General features: G+C 39.1%; 1 protein-coding gene across 1 annotated transcript in view; it reads left to right on the top strand.

Annotated features, from left to right (window-relative positions):
- LOC103772200 (triple functional domain protein) overlaps positions 1-27,830 on the top strand; it is a gene marked incomplete at its 3' end in the record, with an annotated part of 66,697 nt that overhangs the window by 10,471 nt on the left and 28,396 nt on the right. Inside the window, exons 3-8 of the mRNA XM_008939522.1 lie at positions 1,473-1,665; positions 2,305-2,817; positions 5,752-5,874; positions 16,604-16,795; positions 20,152-20,283; positions 24,502-24,732. Of these exons, the coding sequence (XP_008937770.1) occupies positions 1,473-1,665; positions 2,305-2,817; positions 5,752-5,874; positions 16,604-16,795; positions 20,152-20,283; positions 24,502-24,732 (1,384 nt within the window). The remainder of the gene's footprint in view (positions 1-1,472; positions 1,666-2,304; positions 2,818-5,751; positions 5,875-16,603; positions 16,796-20,151; positions 20,284-24,501; positions 24,733-27,830) is intronic.

The following is a 27,830-nucleotide window of genomic DNA, read 5'->3' as shown; positions in this document are numbered from 1 at the left end:
AGGGTGATTCAGTCTCATGGTTTTGCTAATTTAACAATTTATGCAATTGAAAAATACTGCTAAACTTAAGTCATCAGTGCTGACTGGGCCAGGTGTTAGGTGTTCTGGTTCACCTAACAGATGACCTTGACTGACTGAAGCCTCTGAGTACAATTTTTGCGATCCTTGGCTGAAAGGGACTCATCTTTCAACAGATGGTGGGGCCACAGAATGGGAGGACACGTCTACATTGTACTACATGATGAGGGGCTGCTTTGCACACCCCAGTAGATGTGTGCCTCATGAATTGGTGGCAAGCAGTCCTCCTCATGCAGTGCGCAGTTTGTGTGGTATGATAAGGATGGGCCATGTTATCACTTCTTTCAGAAGCTCTTCTGATCTCCTGTGTCAGTCATAACTTATGTTTTTCTACACCGTGGCCAATAAGACAGTGTGGAGTATGCCAGTGGAGCTTCCCTGCTTCTTGGACATTGAAAACTTCACCACATGAACTCCAAAATTGCATTTACATTAGTCACATCAGTGAAAGTGACTCATGTACTCAAACAACAGACATTTGGTCCCTTTTAATAGTCCATTCTCTATGATACATTGGTTTTGAAATATTTTCCCTTTCCATTTTGACAGGGTCATATAGCAAATTCTGCTGGATCAAAATAAAAATTTCTGGCGTTGGTAGTGCTTACCACTTTTCATCAGTGGTAAGCACTAGATGTACAAAAGGTATCGATGAAAAGAAAATAAAAAGGAAAATAAATCTGCCAGTCTCTGAAGAATTTGAATGTGGGGTCCGTCAACTTTCGGATAGCAAAATTGAGCTCAAATTTTGTAGAAGCAGTTTGATGTATTTTTTTTCATAGCCGTAAAATGCTTTCTTATACCATAAATATCCACAAATGGGACCTGTTATAGAAGGAATTGTCAATAAAGACTATTTTCCCCCCTCAAGATTCTTTAACTCAGATAATATGGAGTTAAATCTGAGACACTTTAAAAAAATGGCAGAAGTGGCAGATAAGAACAGTATGCCATCTTTCAGAGGATCCCCATAGCCATATGAAAGGCATAAATTTTGTCATCAGTAAAGTGAGTGTTCTGAAGAGTCAATTGTAAATGAATTACATATTGCCACTTCAGTAAATGCTGTGTTTAATGTGTGTGTAAGGTGAAGGAGAAACAAGACTGGAAGATGAATCATCATGAATATAAACAATGAAAATGAAAGAGGAGATAAAGGCAGATTACCAAATCAGCAACAGGTGTAAAGCTGTCACCCGCAAGGAGTTTGTCAGGGGGTGAGAGAAACTTCCTGAGAGGTCTGAGATCTGCTGTACGTCAGCTCGCCAACAATGGGACCCTAGGGTGTTATGGTCAGCTGAGGAGACCACGTTCATTAGGCAGTGTGGTGCAGTAGGGTGCTGTGTCTGAAGTTGTAACACATGCTTGACAACCTTTTCTTCTTTCCTCTGCAGTGAGGAAGTGTGTAAACGAGGATTCACCGTCATTGTAGATATGCGTGGGTCAAAATGGGACTCCATAAAGCCTCTGCTGAAGATTTTACAGGAATCCTTTCCATGTTGTATTCATGTTGCACTGATAATCAAGCCAGATAATTTCTGGCAGAAACAGAGGACTAACTTTGGCAGCTCTAAGTTTGAGTTTGAGGTAATTTACTCTATGGTATGCAAGTTTACATTTATTTTATGCCTTTAAGTGTGCTCACTACTGATCAGCATCTTGAAAACTCTTGAGATAAATTATGCTCTAGATGAGAGGGGGGATATATTAGGCAAGTGCTAGTAGAGGGAAAATGTTTTTCTTCATCTGCTTAGGTCAGTAGTTGTGCAGGTCGTCATTGATATTCTTTTTCTCAGCATGAGAAAATGGAATGAGGGTTTTGCCCCTAAAGTTAAAAAGTTAGGTGTCCTCTATTTGTTGTCTTGGTCTGCAATTCTGGTATCACCAGCATCCAGAGGAAAGCATCCAACTCCACCTTGCCATTATCCTCCGTCTGCTTTACTGTGCACAAAGTCAGAAATTAATCAAAAGAGTGCTTGCTGTTCTCTCTTTAAGTGTAGTGAAGTTAAGAAAGAACTATAATATTTCTCTCATTTGGGGAAAACCTGCAAGACAGGACACTGATCAGAACTGATATTTGAAAAGTGGTGTATGAGTAAGGTTAAGTGACGTGGACTTCATGAGCAAAACGATCAACTCTTACAAAGCAAAAACCAAAATCTTGGTTTTGAAATGAAAAAAAATTCATTTCAGTAACAGCATTTTTAAAAATGTTCATTTTTTTAGACAAATATGGTGTCTCTGGAAGGCCTTACCAAAGTAGTTGATCCTTCTCAGCTAACCCCAGAATTTGATGGCTGTTTGGAGTACAACCATGAGGAGTGGATAGAAATCAGAGTTGCCTTTGAGGACTACATTAGCAATGCAACCCATATGCTGTCCAGACTGGAGGAACTGCAAGATATATTGTCAAAAAAGGAAATGCCTCAGGACCTGGAAGGTGCTCGCAATATGATAGAGGAGCATTCACAATTGAAGAAGAAAGTCATTAAGGCCCCTATCGAGGACCTTGATGTGGAAGGACAAAAGCTGCTCCAGCGGATACAGAGCAGTGATAGCTTTCCCAAAAAGAACTCTGGGTCAGGGAATGCGGACTTACAGAACCTTCTACCCAAAGTATCCACCATGCTGGACAGGCTGCACTCAACACGGCAGCATCTGCATCAGATGTGGCATGTGCGGAAGTTGAAATTGGACCAATGTTTTCAGCTCAGGCTGTTTGAGCAGGATGCTGAAAAGGTAAGGGATTGGGGGTAGGGGGAGTACACATGGGCACTGCCTGGTGGACTTAAATGTACCCCGGGTAACTGCAAACAGTAATTTTTGTCTGGGAGTTAATCACTAGCCTTTTAATGAGAAATAAGGGATTTCTTGATGGAGAATTTGACTCTCAGCCTTCTGCTGTAGAGGGGATAGGGTAGTAATTCTAAGCCGTGAAGAATGCAGGTAGCTCTCACCAAAGAAAATTTTAAGCAGTAGTCACTTCACAGCTTTTGCTTTGGTAAGTTTTTGTTCCAGACGGGTTTTTGCGTGCATCAGATGAAGATGAACGCTGCATACTTTATATATACAGATGGCTAAGGACTACATCAGTCTCCTTCTGAGCAGCCCTTGGGATTTGAGTGACAGGCAGTTGACACAGTCTGAAGAGACTGATATGAGGAACTGCTTCATTGATGCAGGATTTAAAGTTCCAGGCTAAAAACTGATTTATCTCTTTTGGCAGTGCATATGTCATTAATAGGGGACTGAGTGATCTCAGAATGTTTCGGGCTAACCAGTCCCTTCAAATGAGAAAGACCTTGATTGTCATGGTATTTGAAGAGTAAATATGGCTGGCAGTACACTTTTAGATGAGCTCAAATAAGATCTGTTTTCATATAGAATGGTTTTGCAATCACTTATTATTAACTTGTTACCATGGAACAAATAGCTTTAAGGAAGGGTGGGGAGTTTTTTTCTGGGAGAAGAAGTAACCAGACTATGCAGTCAAATGGTAAGTATGATCTCTGTAAGATTTCTTAAAATTTTCTGTGTAAGAATGCCTGAACTGGATGAGACCCAAGGTCTGTGTTAAACTAGTATCCTACTCTCCAGCAGTGCTTGTGAGCAGGTGCATGGGGAACGGTAAAAACAGAGCAAACATACATAATGCTACTTCTTCCTCCTCCTTCCTCTGTTTTCTTCCCCCTTAGTTTCCCTTACCCTCATCATTTCAGCTCAGGGACTTCCTGTGTTCGTAATGTTTTCTGCTGTGTTTAAAAAAGAAGTAATTTTTAGAAGTGCCATTTAAGGTAAGTGTTTACTGAATGGGTATAGCTGAAAACAGTAGGGGCATGTAAAGAGTTGAAAAAAATCTGGTCAATTGACTCGAGAGTTTTAAAATTATTTAGGAAATAATAAGCTGTTGGTCTAGTATTGCTCTTTCAGGCCTAAAGACTCTTTAGCAACCTTTCAACCAGTTAATTACAGCATTAATTATTCTTTATTACAGCATGAACAAAATAGATTTTAATGGTGCTTATGTGCTCTTGAAAGATACGTTCTGCATTAACTGATGTAAAAGTTGCTGACATAACTTGGGCCTCAAACAACTCCTTGTGAAATACTTGAGCCTGTGGGATTGAGCTCTGTCCTGCCAATTTACTTTTAGATGAAGGCCCTTGCCTTAATCTACTTGTAGCCCTTAGTTCACTGCTTGTGTCAGATTGGATTTCATAGCTCAGGACTTCTTTATCAGTGTATGTCTGTGTGGTTTATTTAGGTGTGGGAAGGGGCTAGAGCTTTATTGGAAAAATAAAAGTATTGGATGGGGAGAAATAAATACGTTCATTTTGGTGGACTCGCACAATTCTTGGAGAAGAAATCTGGGTCCAGGGGAAGAGAAGGCAAAAAAGGGGCAAGGTGAGAGGGAATCTGGTTGGAGTTCCCCCGTATGTATCTGAAGGCAGCAACCTAAGTCTACCTAGAGAGGGGTGATCACGAGCAGGACCTATGTCTGTTTTGAGTAATGTAACACATCTTCACTGTAGGCTAGATAAATGAAAAAAATCAGCAGGAGCATGTGATCAGCAGTCTCCGTTGTTTAAGCTCTTCAAACTTTTTCTTTGGTTTACAGTCCTTACCACATTGTAGTCTATCTATAATTTGATTTGTTGTGTACCTGAGTGGTAGAATGGATTTTATAATATTGCTCTGTAAGCCAGCATATTTTAAAAGATCTTTAAAGACTTTCTGCTCATTGCTACCATTTTTTTTTCAGAACGATCTTTCCCAGCTTATCCAGACAGTAGGTGGGTCTTTTGAGCTGAGATATAGCAAAGATTTCAAGACCATTGTGGGGAAGAGTGGAAAGTGTGAAACTTCAGCTGTGGTGCTTGGTCTTCGAAAAGTTTGCCTTCTAGTGCCACTGTTAATATATCTGTGTACCTCCATTGAAGGCCATTGTCAGATAAGGTCTTTCCTAAAATTTGACTATTAAAATACCTTTTTAAATAAACAAACAAAACAAAACAAAAAAACCCAAGAACAACAAAAAACAACCCATAAACAAACAACCAAACCAAACAAACAAACAAAAAAACACCACCAAAAAAAACCCACCAAGCTTGTCTGGAAGAAGATAATATGTAACTGTGATCTAGTATAGGATTTTTTATGTTGTTTAGCAATAAAAAATTTGTTTCCAAATTTGCTGTGAAGTTATGAACTAAAAATATTATATTTGTTGCCAAAGTACTTGATCAGCAAGAATGGATTTATGTTTAATTTCTGTGAATTCCCATTTTAATTCTAAATTACTAAGCTGCTGACATAACGAAATCTTGACCCTAGAGAAAGTATAAGCTTGGTAGCTCAAGATTGTGCTCCAAACCTGTGTGTTTATTATGACTTCTTTTTAGTAATGAAGTTTATGACTTCATGGTTATGACTTTACTGTACCTTGTTGAGATAAACACTTACAGTAAAACTTTAACAGCCTCAGCTGATGGGTCCAAAAAGTCAGGCTTCAGTAATGAGTTGGTTAAAACATGTGGTAACTTACAATGGAAAGAGCATCCGTGTTAAACTTTTTGACTTCTGTGTTCACTAGTTTCTCACGTTACTTGTCTGTAATTTCTACCATAACAAAATAGTTACTTTTTTTTTTCTTTCCTTAATATTGTCTTGTAGATGTTTGACTGGATCACACACAACAAAGGTCTGTTTCTGAACAGCTACACAGAGATTGGAACCAGTCACCCCCACGCGATGGAGCTTCAGACACAGCACAATCATTTTGCTATGAACTGTATGGTAAGAACAGGCCTCACCTCACAGTACTGACATGTCTGTTTGCTCTATGTTAAGGTAGAATTCGTCAGTCATACACATAAATCATTCCTTCTGTTACAAGTAGTACAAATTTGTATTAGAGCAGTGAAATTATAAAACGCAAAGGATAGCCAAGCCCAGAGGTACTGTGATCAAGCAACAAAATTATTTTGACAAACAGCAGTGTTCAGCACAGCCTCAGCACTTCCCAAATATAAGCACCCAAACTTCTAGAACAAGAGATGTGTCTTTGAGTGCTGCTTTGGATCTTGCAGGAAATTTCAGAGGATCGTGTAATATGGAATTTAGTGCTTCATACAGAAAGAAATAGCTCTTTCAATCTTGATAGATTGCAACTCAGACAAAAAGTTCTGAGAAGCAGTAATCGACAGCTGAGCCTTGTATAATAATTTTCTATATCTATAAGAAGACACATTTCTCATTTCTGGCACAGTAGAATGGAGGCAAAACTATTTTTTGTCAATCTGAAGATGAGCTATCAGTAGGCTACAGTTAAAATTTTGAGTTTTAACTGACAGTGAGAGAAAGCTGCTTATTTTCAGTTTCATTAATTCCTGTTTGAACATGGGAGCTAAATTCTCAAGTACATTTTAGGTCCTTTTCACTAGGAGGATTGGAGGTGATTAAGTAACTTTGGGTATCTGTGCCTAAATCCAGTTCCTGGGTGCCAGCTCAATGGAGGAGAAACACTGCCAGTCTTGTTAGAAATTAACATCATTGGCAGTCCAAGTATGGGACTTGAGTTAAAGTCAAAACAATCAACTCTTGCAAGAAAGTGTTTTTGTAGGACAGGGCTACTAACTGTGGAGAGTGGCAGAGTAAACTTTCCTAGGTTGTGCACCTTGCTGAAATAATGGAAGGACTAGTAAGTCAGCTCATGCATAGGGTATAGCTAAAGTTAAGGCAGCAGAAGACACAAGTAGAGGAGATACATTTTCTTCTTTTGTAACAGCCATGTTTGCAAAAGTTTAAAAAAAATCAGTATGAACTTTTTGAAAAGAGTAAGGCAGGTGCTGGGGTCTTTGTAATTAAGTTATGCAACATTATATATGAATGTAACTCTGACCATGAGGTTTGGAATGTATAGGTTGCAACACAGGCACAGGGAATTGCTCCTTTAGGGAGTGCCCTGTTGTTACTTACTGCTCTGCATGTGAAGTAGAGGAGAAAGAAACTCACAGAAGGATGGTGGGTGTCATTGACATGAGATGACTTTTGGAACTTAGTAATTTTGGATGGTCTTCCAGGCAATTCTTGTCCTTGTAATCTAAAGGTTAAATTCTTCTGTCATCCTGTCCTGGTATTAGTGACTGTTGTCCTTTCTTCTTCAAACTGAATTACTTTTTTCTTTATTTTTAATTTTGTCTCCTACTTCCATACTGTTCAGATGCTATCAACAGTAGGAAACCCTTGAGTGATGTAGCAGCTCTGGCTGTTTTTGCTTTTAGTCTTCACTGTTAATCTCTGTTTTGCCTGTAGTAGTCAAATGCATTAGTTACAGAGGACTTTTTCTCAGTCTGTACAATGATTTCTTGACATGTACAAGGACCAGCTTAAATGTGGGGCAAATTAAATAGTCCAAAGATTCAAAAAGGGAAAAACAAACTGTGTTTTTCTGCGTGTTTCTATAGCATAGCCTCCACAAAAAGTAGTTCTTTGGCACAGAATAGGAAAATACAAATTCAAAATGATCAATTTCTGATTTTGATGAAAGCAGCGTTCAGATTTTCTGGGTTTTATTTGGATAAATGGCAAAAGCGTTACATGTAGATTAGAGGAAAGATTAAACTGAATGTGACATTAAAAAAATGATGTGAACTGATTAAATTTTGGCAGGTCTTATTTTTCATTAGCTTTTAACTAGAAAAGGTCTGGCAGTCTTAACTCCTTGCAAGCACATTCCGCTTCTCCCTGACCACTTTTCACATTCACTCTGTGCTTAACAAGCTACTGTGTGTTCATTGTTCCTGTCAGTATAACTCTTCAGTCACCAGAGTTGGTTAAGATTTCTTCTGTGAATGCTGTAACATTAGAGATGGAATGTAGCTTTTAACCTGTCTACAACCATTCAAATTTATTCAGTTGGGTGGAGTAGAGGAAGGAGAAGTAGCAACTATGTATAAGGTTCATTATATGCAAGAGATTTTGAAGGCTTTTCATTGTGGCTTTAATTGGACCCTAATAGACCTTGCTTTCCAGGCAGTTTCCTTAGGCTCACTTTAGGCAGGGAAAGGCTGTTCATAGGGTAAGTGCTGCCCAAGCAGCTAAATGCAACCTCTTGCACTTGCTCACTGATAACTGATCTTGTTGCTGCTTTTCCCCACACATTGTGGTTGCAGCAGGGCATGTGCCACCTTTACAGCACATGCTACCTTCTGTCAGTGACTGGCTCTCTCATCTCCCTTTCCTTCCCAAGTAGCAGCTTGGCTTTCCACGAGGTGCGGGAGTCTGGCTTCTGCAGCTGCTTGCGCCAAACTCAGGTGGGAAAGAGCGATGGCCTTTGGGTGAGACGCCAAAATTTTAATCTGAAATGAGCCACCTGGATGTAAATCATTGTGAAAGCTACTTAGTGCCCGTCAGAAGCAGGAGTTGGTTACATCAAGGACAAAGAGGATTTGCAGAATATTTCTCTTTTTTTCCCTAGGAATAGCTTTCTGCCATTTTTAGAATCTGATTTTCAGTATTACAGTCCTAAGTAGCTGAAGGTTTAAACCAAATGTTGTAAAACAAACAGGGGAAGAACACATCAGGGAAGATTTAATTGTTCTTTCAGCAGTTTCATCAGTAAGCCATAAGCCTCTGAATCCTGTGTATTCAGTATGTGATAGGCTCATGTGATTGCACTTCAAGGTAACAGGAATAAGTTCATGAAAGTCTTAAGTTGGTTCTCATTGCAGTGAAACTGTCCCAGAGAAATGCTGGGTAGGTGCAGTGGAACGCGGACATGCATTTGGTTACCATGGCTTAACATACAGATTGACGTGGCTAAAAAGGCAGCTTTCTGAAAGGTAGTTGCAAATACAAAAATTATTTGTTGAGTTTTTGAATAGCAAAAAAACATACCCATGATTATACGATTAGTCAGTCTTGCATGCAAGAGTGAGAGAGGCTGGTTCCATGCCATCCACTCTTTTTCCTGCTGTTTTCATATGCCTGTTGGGACACAAGGGAAACAAAAGCAGTCATGTGAAATACAGAGGGGGAGGAGGATGTTATCTACTTGAATATTTTCTTCTACTCTTCTTGCTAGACCAAATGGCCTTGCTTTCATTAGAGCTCAGCTGTACCTCTCACTGCGCTGGTGAGGGTCAAAGTGTTTGGAAGTGACGCAGGCAAAAGGAAGCCACCTTAGGAGAAAGCTGATGCTGGCATCATGCCATTAAAGGGCAGTTAAAGGACATGCTATGACTACTTCTTGTCTTGGGACTGATAAGACCATCATTAGAAGCTATGTTTATTAACCATAATCCAAAAAGTCCTATGTCAGTTGTAAGCATATTGGTAAGTTGATTAATGTTCTCAGAACAGGCTGTTTGCATATACTGAGTTACTTCATGAAGGTGGTAATGAAATTATTAACGTCATCCAAAAACAGAGTGCCAGGCATGGGCACTGGTGAGAGTTTTGGGAGGGCAAAATAAAAGAATGAACACATTTGAATATCACTGGGTGTATAGAGTTAAAAGGTACAAAGTTGTCTTGCTAGACTTGCTCAAATCCAGCCACAGGGACTGTTACAAAGGAGAACATTAAGAAGGTCGGGTGAGGTAGAAATATCTTGGCCAACAGCTAATGCAACTTTTTCTGCTTCCTTTTTACTACTTTAATATATGTAAATATCTATTTCAATCTTGAGATTCCTTTTGTTTTAAATATACATTTTTTTTGTAACCATATGGAATTTTCACTTGAAATAAAACACCGTGTGAATTCTAGAGTGCTCTGAGTCCTCTGAGACTTCAGTAAATGAGAGCAAGACCACAGGTTGTGAACTGTGCATTCTTTCTCAGATGGCTTGGAAATGTGGATATTCATAGAAGACTTTGTGCAGAACAGTGAACAGTAGTGAGCTAGGTCTTCTGTCTTGGGGGTGGCATGTCTGCTTGGTTGGGTTTTGCTTGTTCTTGGTGGTCTGTCAAACTAATAGGTCATTCAGGCAGGGTTTTCAATAAAAATGAATAAGTAAAACTTAAACAGTAAAATCCGTCAATGTCCAACCAATCTAACATCCCTAATAAACAAAATAAAGACTCTAAGTAGACATGGGGCAGTACAGTAGGTAAAATGTATTCAGTCAAGTTTTTGGAAGTTCCGAATAACCATAGTTTAAGCAGACCATGGATCTGTGATGTTCTCGAAGTTCAGGGAACGCACAGCTGTGGACCCTGGTCGGACTGGGAGGATGTGTCTTGAGTGCACCTCCATAAGGGAAGCCTTCCGGTGCCAGAACAGTTAATGCTTACATCCAATGTGTGGATGCCACCAACTTGAGAAGAGATTGAAAAGGCAAAATGAGATTAGGCTATTTCCAATGTAAAGAAGCACTCCAAAGTCATGAGATGAAATAAAATAAGCTAGATGTGCAGCCTTTAAGAAGGAAGAAGCAAACATGTCTATTTTAAAAAGCAATCAGCTGGTGAGGTGTTAATACAGAAACAGGTACGTTCATGTCAATGGATCATGAACTACAGGAATAGGCAGTGGTGTAACTGCAAAGAAGCAAATCTTACTTCATTCGTGGTATTTTTTGGAGGTGCTGAACTTAAGATTTGTAAAGAAACTGCTCTGATTCAGTTGGCCCTACTAGAGAACTAAGTCGAGTTCAGAGCCCCATGCTTAATGTTGTAATGGGGAACATCCAGATGAAAATGATGTGGCTGTAAGAAGAGGTTAAAGGCATGGGCATTTGCTGTGAAAGTGAAGGTAAGTGAAAACTAACAGAGGACAGAAGGTGGTGGTTGTGTTTGACTATATAGTCTTGCAGTAAGGTTCCTCATTTTTCAGGTTTCCCACCATCTAAAATGTAGGCAAGAGAACTGACAGATTTTTTAAGAAAGTTAGAGTGAAGTTATGTTTCATTCATTCCAGTGCTGATAGCAATTGTTAAATAGTTACCTGAGAATATTTTGAGGATCCTTATAGTAGAACAGGTTAAACACTTTCCTTAGTTGTAGTCTGGATGTTGCTGATTTTTTTTTTTTTTCCAAGGGAAGAGATCAGGTAATACCTTTAGTTGTTAAAGTAGTCCTCATCTTTGAAGTTTGGATTCCTGAACTAGGAGTTTTACTGTTGCTGCAAGAGTGAGAATAGGAGAGATGTCAGAAAACATTTAAATCATTAAAGCAGGTGTTATTTCATACAATAATGCTACACCCTGTCCTGGTGGCCGTTTGTGTGTGAAGTAACAGATGATTTGGAAATTCCATTGCTGAAATACTTCCATCAAAGCTGAATAGTTCAAACTAACTGCAGTCCATATAGAGGTGCCAGTTGAGATTTTTGTGGAACATATCACTGAGGATTTTTGTTTTAACACTGAATGCTTAACACTGTCTGTGTCCAAAAACTACTGTTTGAAATCTCAGGGCTAAATTTCTAAATGGGTCTGGGAAAATCAAGAAATAAAATGGAACCTTCAGGGCATCTGCCAGATTTACTTTGCATTGAGCATGATAGAAGTTGACTTAAGCTGGCAGGCTGTCACCTGTGTTTTCCCCTGTGTACCTTCCCTTTCAGGCACTCACCAGAGAATGACACAGTGCACTTGTTACGCTTGTGTTACGCTGCTAATCTGTGTTGCCTTGCTGAGTAATGCTTTTTTATAGGTGTGCTCCCTTTAGGGGATAATTCTGCAAAAAGGAGCTTTCCAGATATTGTCATGTGTCTGTTCAGCTTCTAGCTAAAGGGGCACTGTGAGGGAAAATAATCGTACTAAGAACATTCATATCCTTACTAAATGTACTGTAATGCAATAACTTGAATTGTTCCTTTCTTAGTTTTGTTACAATAGTCGTGTGACACAATGAATGAACTGCAATATCACTTTAGCCTTTCACTTTTTAGGCAGTTGATATTAGAAGCTGCCCGTGTTTCGTGCAGATTCACACGACATAAATGAGATAGCTGAATAATTCTTTAACAGTTACTGCTTCATAGCTGCCGCTTCTTTAACTTTAGTTTAACCAGGATGTAAATCGATGCAATGAGTAAGACATCAGTGCTTGGGGAATGAGCACCAGCTTACTGATGCACAAAATACTCATTGGTCATATAATAATGATAGTGGACCTGCCTGTCCTTTTCAACAATTGAACAAAATTTGTTCAAGGATCAATTAAAGACAGTCCAATTGTATTGAGTTGCTATTTTGGATTCTTTTCCTCCTAAACTAAATCTTTCTCTTTTACATTGCATTCCAAAATACTGAAACTTGAACCTTTAGTAGATATATCATGTAGTGACAGATATTGGAGGGTGTGGGGTGAGATTGTTATAAGGTGGTGTTTGGTTTTTTGGGTTTTTTTTTGAGGAAAGGAATGTGGTACACATAGCTTGGAAAGTGTTCAACTGTCATCATATGAATTCATATTCATACTGCTACAGGTGGTATTCTTCCACACTTGTGAAGCCAGATTGCCATAGGAAAATGAATATATTTTAACCAAAGCTCAGCTTTGGCTTGTTTAACATCCCATTTATGATGCTCCATCCTCCATATCTAACTAAAGTTGAAGAATTTCCAAAATTTCTTTATTATGATACACAGATGGTTCAAATGGATGTCTCATATAGTCTTTATTCTTTTGTCTTTTGACACTAGTTTTTTTTTTTTTTCACACCAGTGTAAAGACCATGTAATACCATTCTGGATTCATTTAGCAGTCTTATATTTATGCTACATATACTTCAATAGGCCTAAATGCTCTCCAGCCTTTTAAAACTTGTTGGAGATAGCAGGTTTTGTTCTCTTCCAGGTGTTCAACTGTGCTTCAGAGAAGAGCATAAATGTCTGTGATAACCTGAAAAATGGAAAGGTAGTATTGTGCAGGAAGGAAAAACAACCAGCATGACACTGCTGTGTTCACTTTAAGTGAACCACATGAGGTGTAGGCTCTGTCAGGGCTACTCCTGCTTGCATATGTGCATACAGTTACAATTGATAGAGACCTGTGCCAGTTACCACTCAGATGAGCCAGCACAGTGAGACCTGGAGGAACTGCAACCCTTGATCCAGCTAGCCAGTTTAAGGTTCTGGGCAATGGTTTGACACTAGCAGGTAGTGATTTCACCTCAGATGCTCAGCATCTGTGTGGCATTCAGTGTCCACGTGCCAGTGGACCTCTCTTACCCACAGGGGTATATTCACATTGTGGCACAGGCTGCCCATCACATCTCTCAAGAGTAATATAACCATAAGCAGGTTTTACCCTTCTGTCACTTGTTGATCTGTGGCCTTTACTGAGTCTTGTTCCAGTCAGTTCTATCCCCCCTGGCTCACTGAACTCAATTCCTCACCCCTTGATTGGGGACGGTTGTGACAACACGTAGCTAACTGCTCCGTGGCATTTCCTGTGTGCTGCAGTTCCAGAAAGCACTGTGTGGACAAGAGGGAAAAATGTTTCACTGCAGAATGTTGAGATTTAATGGTGTTTATTGTTTTCTTCCCAGTTGTTCTGTCTGATAGAGTTTGGCTCCACATGTAGATTTTTAGGGTATGGGCAAGGTTAAGTGCAACTAACAGATCCAGCCAGTGGACACACCAGTTTGTGTCACAGTTCATACAGAAAGGGCCAGCAACTTCTGCTCAGAACAGCATCCATGTCCTCAGCAGCTATGGTGGTGTGCCCCAGGGAACTGGCCCCAGGTATATTGTTGGACTGACTGTGCTTGTCACAAACATCAGAGATCTCAACCCAGAGAGAGCTCAAGAAGGAGGATGCAGGTCTGCAGGTTTGGGGCTGCAGGGAATGCCTGTGGCGTCTTAGCAAGGCTGGGACAGCAGGAGAGAGTTTCCTTTCCCCTAGGAGGTTTGCAGTTATTAAGGCTCTGTGTCACCAAGTAAAGGAGCTGCAGGAGGATGTCAGCAGTCTGCACAGCATCAGAGATAATGAGAAAGAGATTGACCAGATCTCTTTCAACACTGCAACTTCAAGAGCCCAAACTACCAACTGTATTGCATACTGAAGGGAGGAGAGTCAGGCAGAATAAGTTTCTATCTGTTTGGGAAGTGGAGACTCCTGTGATGATGAAGGTTGGAAGATAATGGCTTCTGGCACGAGGAGCTGTGAAATAAAGCATCTGTGCCATCTGAGTTTGAGCCACACAGGAGCACCAGTAGGAAGAGGCGAGTGATAGTGATGAGAGACGCCCATCTGCCAGCTGGACTCATTCTGTATGGAAGTTTGCTGCTTGTTGGGGGCTTAGATTTGGGATGTTGTGGAAAGACTTGCAAAGCTTGTCCAGCCTGCAGACTATTGCCCTCTGCCCTCTTCCAGGTGAGCACCAGGGATACTGCCAGGGGGGACCTAGAAAGTCTCAAGTGTGACTGCATGGCCGTAGAGGCAATGATCAAGGGCATGAGAGCCCAGGTGTTTTTCTTTTCAGTCCTGCAGATGACAGTGGTAGATGGATCCAGCAGGTCAACAACTGTTTACACAGCTGATGATGGCCTGAGGGACTCTCTCTCTCAGGATCAAGGATTGCTAATTGTCTAAGTGGGGCAAAAGCGTCTTTGCCAGCAGACAGAACAACCTGCTAAGAAGAACTTTATAGTAAGAATGATGGGAGAGGGAGAAGACCACCAAAAATCAAGTGTAAAGTGGTGGACTGGATTGGCAAGCAAAGGCTCTGCTGTAATGTGAAAAAAAAGGATGCTGTAATCAGCAAAACAGGGCTGAACTGAGCTTGCTCCAAGTGTACACACACAAGTTAGGATATGCCTACAGGACGGTGCTGTGTGGAAAACTCTTGTTCCCTTTCTGGGAAGTCACTGTGACCAATTGCTTCTCTGAAGTACCTGTATGGCATGTTTGTGTTATACAAGGAGAGGCTGACAGAGCTGGGGTTGCTTACCCTCGATAAAGAAATGCTGAGGAGGGATCTTATGTATATAAAACCGTAAATGTCCAATGGGAGGGAGTAAAGAAGACAGAACTAGACATCACTCCGTGGTATTCAATAACAGAACAAGAGGTAACAGGCAACAGGGACAAGCTGAAATACATGAAATTCCATTTAAATGTAACAAGCACTGGGGCAGGTTGCCCAGAGAGTTTGTGGTCTCTCCATCCCTAGTGATTCTTAAAACCCCACTGGATGTGAGCCTGAGTGATCTCTCTGATTGAATGTGCTTTGAGCAGAGGGCTTGGACTAGATCACAGAATCACAGAATGTTAGGGGTTGGAAGGGACCCCTGGAGATCGAGTCCAACCCCCCTGCCAGAGCAGGACCATCTAGTCTAGGGCAAGTCACACAGGAACGCATCCAGTCGGGTCTTAAAAGTCTCCAAGGAAGGAGACTCCAGAACCTCCCTGGGGAGCCTGTTCCAGTGCTCTGGAACCCTTACAGTAAAGAAGTTCCTCCTCATGCTGAGGTGGAACTGCCTGTGCTCCAGCTTGTATCCATTGCCCCTTGTCCTATCACAAGGTACAAATGAAAACAGGTTGCCCCTTTCTTTTTGACGCCCAGCCTTCATATATTTATACATGTTAATTAGATCCCCCCCCTAAGTCTTCTCTTCTCCAGACGAAAACCCCCAGGTCTCTCAGCCTCTCCTCATAGACCAGGTGTTCCAGTCCCCCAGTTATCCTCGTAGCCCTTCGCTGGACTCTCTCTCGAGTAGACCTCTCTCGAGTAGAGGTTGGAGATGACCTCTCAACATCAACAATCCTGTGATTTTAAGAACTTAACCTGATTCTAGATACCTGAGAGTCAGCCCAAATGAAAGTTGCCAGCTCAGTATTACATACTTATATCTCTGGAAGGGCTACTCAGAAACCTTTTGGTGGTGAAGTTGTTCTTGTTTTCTGGCTTTGCCAGAATCTGAAACTCGGTTGAAAATTGCAGTGACTAAGGGCAATTAGTGAGTAAGGCCAGTATGTTAGAGAATTTTTCTGATCTTTGACCTTATTTGTCTAATTATCAGTGTTAGTTCTGAGGCAATACAGTGGCAAGAAAATGAAATCTAAAACAGTTGAACTCCGTAGAACTCAGGGTTATGTATTTTGTTACTTGAAAAGTAGAAATACTTTCAGAAGCTGATGTAAGGATTTGTAAAGTGATGCTGCAGACATGCATACTGTAGATAGATCAAGTGCTTAATAATTTTGATTTTCCTGTATTGTGTATGTATGACTGTCTTGTTGAATTGAACATATGTAAAAATTCTAACTGAAGCTGTTGCAAAATATGGTTAGTTTTTGCTCTTCATTGTAATAATAGGACTTAATATAATATGAATTTGTTAAAGTTGACTGTTAGTGTTAGCTTGAGACTGGTAATTTCAAGTTGGCAGTCACGTAGGCTGTTACATTATACACCTAGATTCCGAAGTTCAGCATGCACACAGTTGGAAAATAAAACCAGTCTATTAAGCAGTACTGTATAATAAAGAAGAATTTTATAGAAGTATATCTCTGTATTTAAGTGATCTGCTAACTTCCCCTCAATTTTCCCTCTTCCTTCTCCGTAGAATGTGTATGTGAACATCAACCGCATCATGTCAGTGGCAAATCGCCTGGTGGAGTCGGGCCACTATGCTTCACAGCAAATAAAACAGATTGCAAGTCAGCTGGAGCAGGAACGGAAGGCGTTTGCTGCAGCCTTGGATGAACGTAGCACGTTACTGGATATGTCCTCCATCTTCCATCAGAAAGCTGAACAGGTTAGTGAATGGGGAGGGTGCCAACAGGAGTTTCTTTGCTGGAATGGTGAGTTGTCCTGTTTGATTTTTGACTTAGAAGGAAGTACAAGAACGTGATAGAAAAGGTCAGCAAGAAAGCCAGAGTATTCATTTCTGCCCATTTCAGCTGAACTTTTTGAGAACAAAAGCTTGTTCTCCTCAGGACAGCACACTGCCCCTGTATTCTCCACAAAATGCCTTGCCCATATCAATGCGAGATAAAACTTAGCCAGATTAGCTCTATGAATCAAAAGGAAGTGGATATAAATGCTTAACTATGTGAAGCTTCTAAGCTGAAAAAAGGAAGGGTAAAACCAGTATAGTCAGTATTGATACAGTGTGTTTTGTACACCTGGAAATCATAACTTGGTTTGTTGTCCTCAGCACTCCACCCCAATCAGTCCTTGAGTGTTCAAGGTTTAGCTTATTGTAATCACTTACAGCAAACTAAGTTGAACTGGCGTAAAAGTTGTGAAGTTAATTAACTGTCTTCTGAAGCTGAAATTGTAGTGGGAGATGTTTACTTAGTATCCCATAAGAGATTCCTCCTATATTAAACAAAAATTTTAGCTTTAGGCCTATACCAATTATTTTAATTAAGTCATTAACCATATGTAACTTCCAGAGAAGAGGTATATGTAGGGGAAATAGGAATAAATATCCCCAAGTTAGTAGTCTTGATGGTGAAAGCGTGTTTTTCTCTCAAGGGAATTGAGTTCTGAAGGAGTTGCTATGTGTGTGCTGTTCAGTCACCCATTGGTATTATAGACTGTCTGCTCTGTACATTTCTGGTGAATTTGGAGAGCAGAGGTGCTTGGATGGTTATGGCTCACTGAAGCTCTGGTGTACTCTATGACTGCTGTAGATATTTTTATTTCCACTTACCTTTCTAAATTGGATCCAAGAAAAAGTCTGATAAAACTTCAATTTGAAATAAATGAAGGAACCAATTTGGAGTTGGTAACTGCAGAAACAGAGGCAGCACTCTTTAATTTAGGGAGTTTTTTTCCTGACCTCTACTACAAAGATACTCAGCTTTGTAAATGTCCAGAAATTAGGAACATGAACACATTAAGATATAAATGCACACTGCTTTTCATTATGTTTGTGGTGATATTGGTTTAACTGTCCCTAGACAGACTAAGGAAAAGCATATAAACTGGTGCCACTATAATAAGTATTTTTATCAGATTTTACAGAAAAGCCACATAAAAAGCCACATGAAAAGCAGATGAAGGAATTGTTTTCTGGTATAAAAGTCATCAACCAGCTTGAAGCATTTGATAGACACAGTGTGGTATCTTATCAGTACTGATGTTTTCCTAGTTGCTGGGGTTATTCAGGCTTATATTTAAGCACTGTCAGCCATACACATAGGAGAGAGATGATGAAACATGAACAGATAGATACTCTGATTCAAATGATGCCATTTTTCATAAGAAAGTGGTGTTTGTCAGAGAAGTCGGGTGAATAAATTTTGCGTTTGTGTGGTGGGCAGCTGTGGTAAGCTTTTGTGTTAACTTCTTCAGCACTGTATATAAGTGTAAAAAGGGGGAAAGAGAAGTATAAGAGAAAATAAATAGCACAGCATCTGCTGGGATTAATTTCCTTTTTAATTGCTCCTTCTGCGGTTTTCACTTCATGATTAACTGTGATGGATTGCCCTAGTTGCTTTGTAAGATACCTGGCTGCGATATATTAGCTGTTTCATTAACAGTGGAGAGTGAGTTCAAGGAGGGAGGGTTCAGAACGAGAGGAATGGCCCCTTTAGAGGCTGGTGATGCTTGACCTGAGTTAAAAGATTATTAAAAAATAAGCACCCAAAAAAATAACACACCCCTCCTGAATGCACATGTTCCCTTGCAAGTGCCAGGTAAGTGTCACTGCCCACTGTCAGGCACAGAGAAGACTGCACCCAGCCTATCAGTGCCTGGTGGCTGGAGCAAGAGCTGGAGCTCTGTGGTCCCATATGGAACTTTTTTTTAATGTTCAGTGCTTAACATTAGAGATTTTTGAAATTGTTCCTTGATGAAGTGAGAAAATAAATAAGTATCTTGGAGCTAAGTACTGTGTCACCCTTCCTCCCAGCTTTCAAACATAGTGGAGTACCAGATATGGTCTGGGGATTACTTTGTTCTCAAAAGACTACATGTGCCACAGGAATTAAGAAACATGATGAGAGAAATGGCTTAATCTCTTAAAGCTTTTGAGACTTGAACTTGACATGAACGTAGGACAAATTTAGTTTACCAATACCACATGTACTTGGCCGTACTAAGTTTAACACCTATGAAAACTCTTAAAAAACAGATTCTTTTTTCCTCTTTCCTTTCCTAGCATAACGATGGAAAAAAATTCATGTCCCTAACTGTCAAAAATAAGTTGACAGAGTTTCTGCTGTGCATACAGCTATGATGGCGCTTTCTTGTCTGTCGAGACATCTTAAGTTTCAGAGTGAAACTATCTGCAGAAGAGATTCCCTTGCATTGTCTTCCCTTAAAGGCTTGACTTGAGCAGCTATGCCAACACAACCGTGTGCTCAAAGTTCAGCGTTAGTCCTATGAGACCCCCACTTAAGTTGTAAAGCCCTTGCATGCTTGCTGCTGTAGTAGCTTGCCAAATGGATTTAGTGCTTCTCTGTGTGTAGAAGTTAGTGCTCTGGGGACTGAGGTGTGAATTTGCTGTGCTCAAAACCCTGCTTTTCCTCCTTGATGATCTCTTTCCAGCAAAAGACAGAGTGTTTCAGTGAACAATTTGCCATTAATTCTTTGTATGTGTGTGTGTGCATGTGCGAAGTAACTTGATTTTCTCTGAAGGTTTAAAAGAGGTGACATGGTATCTCGTGGTACCATGAGTATCTGCACAGGGAGTTGGTGGGTAGGAGCTGAGGATCTGGACTTGAAAGCTGTAGCATGTTCTGCCTCTTTATGTAGACAAAGCCATAACTGGCTTTCATACATCTGAAACAGCAGGTGCACAATGAAGTAAACTTTGTCCTACCTTCAAAGTCAAGGGAAAGAGCAAGAGTAAACTTGCAGCATCAGGATTGTCAACAGTTTAAGTGCTTCTGAAGGCTGCCAGCATACAACTAAACCTGCCTGTTGGTGAACAGTGCAGAGTTCCACATAACTAAAAGCACAAGCGTAGTTAGACTTCAATATTTGTTTTTATTCTGATAAAAGCTTCATTTTGATCACTTCAGAAAGAAATACATTAAACATTTTGCCCTTTTCAGAGGCTGTCATGCAGATGCCAGTCCTTATATATATATTACCAACATGTGTGTACTTACTGTAAGAACCTAAAATCAAGAAAGATGGGTTTTTTCTCTGTTGCAGTACATGAGCAATGTAGACTCATGGTGTAAAGCCTGTGGTGAGGTCGAGCTTCCTTCAGAACTGCAAGATTTAGAAGATGCTATTCATCATCATCAAGGGATTTATGAGCATATTACCTTGGCTTACTCTGAGGTAGGTGTCTTGTTTGTTTCCTTAGCTTGCTGACTTCATAAAATGGTGCAATGTTAAGTTTGGATCATGAACTGGCATTGCTTGTAGCACAGTGCATTTGTTGGAAACTCAAGTGCCAGGCTTCTTTTTAAATTTAGTATACTGGAGTTTACTACTACTGTTCCACAAGTTAAGTGTTACATATTCCCCTTAACCTTCTGAAAGAAGTTTAAAAGGCAAGATGGAACCCTGTGTGGTACAAACAACCCATGCAGTGTACTAAGTATGTTTTAATTTACATTTACATATTACTGGCTTTTAATAGCGATATGATACTATTGTTTGAATACTTACTTGAAGGGAAGCTAACGGAGTATTCTTTGGGAAAGCATTCTGTTGGCATGGATTGTTTTACATGTGTTTTGAAAATCCATCTCTGAAATTGCCTCATGAAAAAGCCTTAACCATCAAAGGACATCACTTGACAAGCAGGAAAGTAATATACTTAGTTCTGCCAGCCTCAAAGACACTTACAGGAGCTGGTGTGCCTATGTAGTCAGCATTTGTAAGATTAGCTTTTCCTGTGCTTCTGCTCTAACCTTGGATTCTACACAGAATGAAGTAATATCCCCCAGTATATCTGATAATTGTGTTTACAGCTTAAGATAAAATGTTTATTCTGAAGGTGGCCTAGAAAGCAATGGCTAAAATGTCTGTTGTTTTTCTGCATATTTTGATTTGTCTCATGTGCTTTACTTAGCTGAAGTAAGAAATCAAATGGGTATTGACTTCACTATTAGCTAACAGGCATTTTCTGTATTTCCTGTTGAGCTTTTCTAGCTTTCTTTTTCCAAGGTTGTTCTTATCACAGGGTAAAACTATTCTTGCTGTTAAACTGATGTTACTCTGGATTAAATTCAACACTTTCCATTCTCGTGGAAGTTGCATAAAATTATGCATTTTATTAAATGGTAGTAAAAAATCATCAGTGGACATAGACTAGGTTAGGCCACAGCTTGCACTTTAATTCAATCCCACACCATGTGCTTTTAAAAGAATGGTTGTGATTTATACATTACATTAAAGATAAAACTCCTTTCTGGTGAACCAGCTCTATTACCAGCAACCGAATCATGTCTAGTCACATTTTGTTTAGCAGTAAAGGAGGTTAAGATTGGGGTGATGAGCAGTCCTATTGTTAGATATCAAAACTGGGGATTTTCTGAATACCTACCATCTTAGGGGCTGCATAAACTTCATTACCATGAGTCAGATATCCAGAATTCATGAGAGTTGTTGTTCTTTTGGGCAAGATACACACTGACATCCTCATTCCTGATATATGCCACCTTGCTATGTCAACTGATATGACATACTGAAACACACCTTCTTATTACTACACATAGCTGTTTTAACTCATTCATGTTTTCGAGGGAGGTTTATCTTCTTCCTTATAATGTCTCTTTACTGGGAGGACCCCTTGGTAGAACAAGGGGCAGAGATGTCGCTCATTTGTAGATGTATGTGAAGAAAGGCAATCTGGGGTTCATGGCCCCTGAGAGTGTGGCAAGGAATAAGAAGGCTCTCTAAAGTAATCATTGTGAAGCACTGAAGTTAAAATAGCGGGAGTGGGGTGGGTTGTGTTATTTGGTTTTGTTTGCTTTATATATATATTTTGTTTCTTTCTTTCTTTCTTTCTTTCTTTCATTTTTTCTTTTTTTTTTTTTTATCAGGGCTGACTGGATTAGAGCCTGGTGTTAGTGTAAATAAGTACTTTGGATTACCATGTTAAATACTGTTTTTTCCTGGTGACGTATAATGAGAATAAATTAGATGGGTAGATTATAGGATTACTCTGGCAAATACCTTGAAAATTTATTTCGGGTTTCAAAGCTGTAGCTTTTGACTTTGGGATAGCTAGAGATTTTAGCAAAATATTTATGGGTACTGCTCAAAAACACACCCCACCCCATTAGATTCCTTTCTTCTGATTTTTGGTCATTCCTTTTCCCCATCTGGTAAAGCAATAGTTTTGTCTTTAGTCACCGGAACTGGTACAGAAATAATAGTTGTATGTGCATGTACAAGCCGTGTTCCTACTCTAGATGAAAGGTTTTATTTTGCCTTATTTAAACATGTATTCCTTTTTGAAGATTGGAGTTGTCTTTCTGTGTAAAGTTATTGCAGAACTATTGCTGAACATTATTGGATGTTTGACTTCATTTCTCTTACAGCATGGAGCTTCTTTCATTTTGTCATGAACGAAAAGTGCAGGGGGAGAGAGAGGAACACTGGAAATTACAACACTTAGTCATTCACTTGAGATTGCAGTGTCTTGACAACATGACTTGGTTGCAAAGTAGAAGACTAATTTTGAGGAAAATACTTTTAGGACTAGACAGTCTTATTTTACTGAGGATGATTACTGTGTATTACTAGAAAAGTAACTTAGCTTACAAGCTTAGATAACTAGTGTGCTTGAAAATCCAATAGCTGTGCCTAAATGCAGTCAAATATATAAATGAAGTTATATATCTCACTGAAATCTTAAAGTAGCCATGCACTAGGAAGGAAGAAGACTTTACTCTGTTAACTCCAAAGAGGAAATGTGCATGTTTTTGTAAAGCTAATAAACTAATCAGACCAAGGGGCTGTCACAATTAATTATTTTTTCCCCTAAATTTCATGAACTCTGGATATATAATTGAAGTACATTATCTTGAAATATTTGGAAGACTTGTACTAGATAATTGCTTTGAATACAGAAAAAAACCCTCATTATTACTACTTTGGACTATACTCCTTCTGTCTGACTTGACTTTATAGGATCTGCTTTTCCAAGTGAGCTTCATTTTCTGTGTTGATAGTTATTACCAAAATGAAAAAGCTTAAATTGGAGCTGAGAAATAAACTCACTTGTAAACTAGTAATTAGAAAAACATTTTCATTTGAATCTGTTTGACTTCTGAATAGCCAATTTAAAATGTGCCTAGATTTAGTGAAAATTCTTGAAAGTAGCCACTGGGGGAAGGCTTTGACAAATATTCTGTTTCTCATATAGTGCTGATTTGATGGATTCAGACTATTGTTTACACCTTAGTCTTGTGGTTTTGTACTAATTTTTCCTGCCTGTTAGATGAGCTATTAGAAAACTTAACGGATAGCTGAATGATACTGAATTGTGACAGTTCTCTGACCTTCATGCTAGAAGTGACAAAAAGAATTGTTAAAACACCAGGAAGAGTGCTTTCAGGCTTAGCAAGTGCTAAATGTTAATAGTGACCAGATAACATAGGATTGTTGCTTCTTAATTAGCATGCAATGTAAATCTGAATATTTTTGCTGTGGTTTGACTCAGAGAAGACGATGATTACAAATGACTAATGTTTCTTGTCAGCCTCAGTAGGTAAACAGATTTTAGAAAAGAGTATCTTTCTGTGCTGCCTTGAAAGGTTTTAAGTGATTTAATAGGTTTAAGTTTGCTATAAAATAGTTTGCCTTTGGCTTAATAGTAACAGCAATGATTCAGAAGTAAATTGTGTCAGATCAAATAATTTTCTAAGCTCATATCTATTGGCCTAAATATAGTCATCACATTAATATTAATGTATAGAAAGTAACCTCTGTCACCATCTTTACAGCAAATGATAAGAGAGATAGTCCTGGAAGGATGATTCCTGACGAATACTTAATTTTAGGTGCTTTGTTGACTAGAGAAAGAGCTGAAGAATATTGTTTGTAATGACTTGTTGCCTTTTTTTTTTTTTTTAATCACCTTAAAGGAAAAGCAATCCGAAGATAATTGAAAAATTGAAGGATTGGCTGTTACTTAGAAGAGTGTTACTTATTAAAATTATCTTACATAGAGGAGAATATACTTTTTTTTTTTTTCCTACAGCAACTGCATGTAAACACACCTGGAATAAAAAGATCTTCAGCGCTGCTCTCCCAAGATTTTAAAGACATCTAAAATGGGGAATGAAATAATAGTCTAATGAGATAATAGACTAGTCTAACGAGAAATAATAGTCTAACAGGCTTCCCAGGGAAGTGGTTGAATCATCATCCCTGGATGTACTTAAAAACCTTCCAGATAGGGTGCTCAGGGATATGGTGTAGATGTGGCCTGGTAGAGTTAGATAATGGTTGGACTTGGTGATCTTAAAGGTCCTTTCCAACCATAGTGATTCTGTGAGATTTTGGCAAGACAAGTAATTCTTCTTCCTTTCTGGTGGTCAGGTGAGCCAAGATGGAAAGTCACTGCTTGACAAACTTCAGAGGCCTTTGACTCCTGGGAGTTCTGATTCTCTCACGGCTTCTGCCAACTACTCAAAAGCAGTTCATCATGTTCTGGATGTCATCCATGAGGTACTGCACCACCAGCGCCAACTGGAAAATATCTGGCAGCATCGAAAGGTCCGCTTACACCAGCGGCTTCAGCTGTGTGTTTTTCAACAGGATGTTCAACAGGTTGGGTTTATTTCTTGTTGTCTAAATGCCTTTGTACTCTGTCAGACTGTGATTTGAAACTGGTTGCTTTGACAGGTTAAAATTAAATTCTTTATTTACTTGGTCAGATAGGGTGAAAAAGGTGTTTATTATAGGTGCTTTTCTGAACTTGTGCTGGAAGCTGATATCAAGTTCTAGGTCAGAATCAGGACTCAAAACTTCAGACTTGTGTGAGTAACATGTAAAAAAAGACCAGTGTTATTCTGTAGTAATTTTTTTGTTGTTTCAGATCTTCAGTGATGCTTAATTGATTTAATCATGTTTCTTTAAAACCTGAGAGTAGTCTACTAAAAAGGTATAAAAATTACAGATAAGAGTAGTTTCTGACAGTGGTTATTAGCTACCATATTTTTATTATGATGACATCCATAAAAGTTAGTAGTTCAGTACAGGCATTAATATCTCTGACACGATTTTAGCTTGAAAAGGTAAAGCTGTATGGAATTCCTTTTTTGCTAGATTTTTAATAAACAGGTAATGTGTCCCTTAGGCTGCAATTGACAAACACATGAGTAATTTATCCCATAATAGCTTATTTTCATGGAAAAGTAAAGATGGACAGTATTTGTTGATCATCTTCTTTCATTTCAGAGTAAAGATGTTCACAAATAAAGATATTCCAAATTGGGTATTTAGTTATATGCGGTTATATGTTCCAGTTAAACTACTCTTGTTTCTTCCAAATGAATTGCACTTAAAGCCAAATTTCTTGTATTTACCTGTTTCAAGAGGATGCTGGATGTGAGCAGTTGAGAGTGAAATAACCTAGTTTCCATAATTTACAGTGGTTGAAAGAGGTACTTAATTCAGACAGGTGGGGGGGAGAGTGAGCAATCTTGGTAGCTCAACTTTCTTCTCTAATGCAGTGCCTATCTCTTCATCTAAGTTAAAGAAAACAACTTTAAAAATACGCAGTAAATTAAGTGTCAAGTTATTAAAACTTAATTAAACCTAAATTGTGATAAAAAAGAGGCATATATTGGAAGGCATGCAATTACTCAATTTCTCAACACTCAGATGTGACAAAGAATGCAGAAAAATGTTAATTGACAGAAAAGGTGAAAGAAAGCACTCGATGTTATGAATGGCCATGAAGGGAGTAGAAAGCCAAAATAAAAACACTGTTATGCCATTGTTGATTACTACATAAACAGTAGCTAGTCAGGAGAGTCCAATACTGGTCCTTGCCTGAGGTTCAGTGAAGGACACTTGTAAAAACTGATGAGGTACAGTCCAGAAATGAACCACTTCTTAAACTTAAAAGGCTTCATAAGAAATCTGGAGAAACTGAAGTTTACACAATGGTTTGATTCTCATAAGGAAAACTGTAGGTCCTTGCTGTGGTATCCTAGTGCCAACATGTGCAGATTAGATCCTGGAACTTTCTCCTCTATTCTGGATTCAATTCAAATAGGACCTACTTAGGTAACCGAGACAAGGTGATCTCCTGAGTTTATTTGCTGGACACATAATTCAAGTTTCAGGCCTGTAGGCCAGGCTTCAACCAAGTTATTTCCTGGGGGAAGGTGTTCATTAAGTGCTATGGAGAGTCTTATTGTCCTGTTCTACTCTTTACCTTTAGTATCCTGGGGTGCCATAAAATGTTTGTAGGATATTCTCATTTTGTGATCCTTTCTACATCATGGCTGTCAGAGTGGAGGAAGTAGCTCTGAGACTGTTCTTTGAAGTAGGCAGATAACCCTTCATTAGGCTCAAGTCGTAGAAGCACCACCAGGTTCTTCAGCAAGAAGCTGGATTTTCTTCTCTGTATGAGACCAGTCAGCCCTTGGAACTGGCACACTTATCATGAAGTAGTCACAACTTTATAAACTACAGACAGCTTTACTTATTTTCTGTAATTTTTAGTGTCAAGAACGTGTTATCCAAGATGTCTGTGGATTGTGAGTATGCCAGAAATTTTTCAATATGAACCAGTTGGCTCGAAAGAGTTAATCCATCTAGGCTCATTATTCAGTACATGCCTTACTTTCTGGTCAGAGAAATTTATTTCTTCCTGTTGATTCCTCTGGTTTCTCTATATGCTTGCAAGGCAGATCTTCCACTAAGATACCAAGACATCCTCTTGACAATTTGAAGCTGCAGCCTTTGGTGCTAATATACATCATTATCAAACACTTAAGATTTCAAACGTGATCTTGTGTACAGAGATACAGCCCCTGCTTGCCATGTTCCTAAGCCCTTCCCTTCATATCCTGTAGTTATCACTGCCAGAGGCTGGATTGTCCGTTGGTTTATCCTTGTAATAGCCATTAACATCCACATGGGAGGCTTCCAAAATGTAGCATGTGGAAGTACAGCTCTTTATTATGTTACTTTAACTTCCAAATATTAGTGTATTCTGGGCACTGCCTTCTGAATCATAATGTGAAATATGGTTAATGTTCCCTTTTGTAATACGACTTTTCACGCTTACATTTCAGTTCAGATCATGCTGTAAGACAATGATAATTCAAAATCTATACCAGACAAATTAATCTAATGGCCAGAAGCAGATGCCTTAAAGATAATGGCAACCACATGATGGTATTGCCCTGGAACAGCCTTGCTTTGGCAGATTGTAGCTCTCTCAGCTTTGAAAATCCATCTGGGAAAAAAACAAAACAAAACAAAACAAAAGTAAAGCAAACCCTAAACAACCTTATCAGATCATCTAATTTGTCTGAGAAATGTTAGTTCTTTGATTGAATGGTTATTGGCACCATTCAGTGCATGAAATCTCTCAGGTTTTTAGTATTCGTTAAATTTATAGCCAAGATAATTTTGAAATTGTTTATGTAGATCTCCAAAGCAACTTTCTAAAATAGTTTTCATTTGCACATTCTCTCGGGCTTCTTAGTCTTTGTTCAAACCTTAAAAAATTAAGATTATCTAGCATGGTTTGGAAACTAGCATGAAAACCTTTCTAAAATTACTGTCAGTAAAGTTAAATGTGGGATTTTTCTTGTCAAAATCGACTAAGTGTGTCTCTCTTCTACTGTTTAGGGTTAAATTGCACATAATGGCAAGCAACCAAGTCCATTGTAAGTGAATCTATAACT

Source organism: Merops nubicus, unplaced genomic scaffold, assembly GCF_000691845.1.
Source record: "Merops nubicus isolate BGI_N331 unplaced genomic scaffold, ASM69184v1 scaffold5184, whole genome shotgun sequence".
Classification (NCBI taxonomy): Eukaryota; Metazoa; Chordata; class Aves; order Coraciiformes; family Meropidae; genus Merops; species Merops nubicus.
Note: the sequence above shows the minus strand (reverse complement) of the source record. Positions and strands in the feature narration are given on the sequence as shown.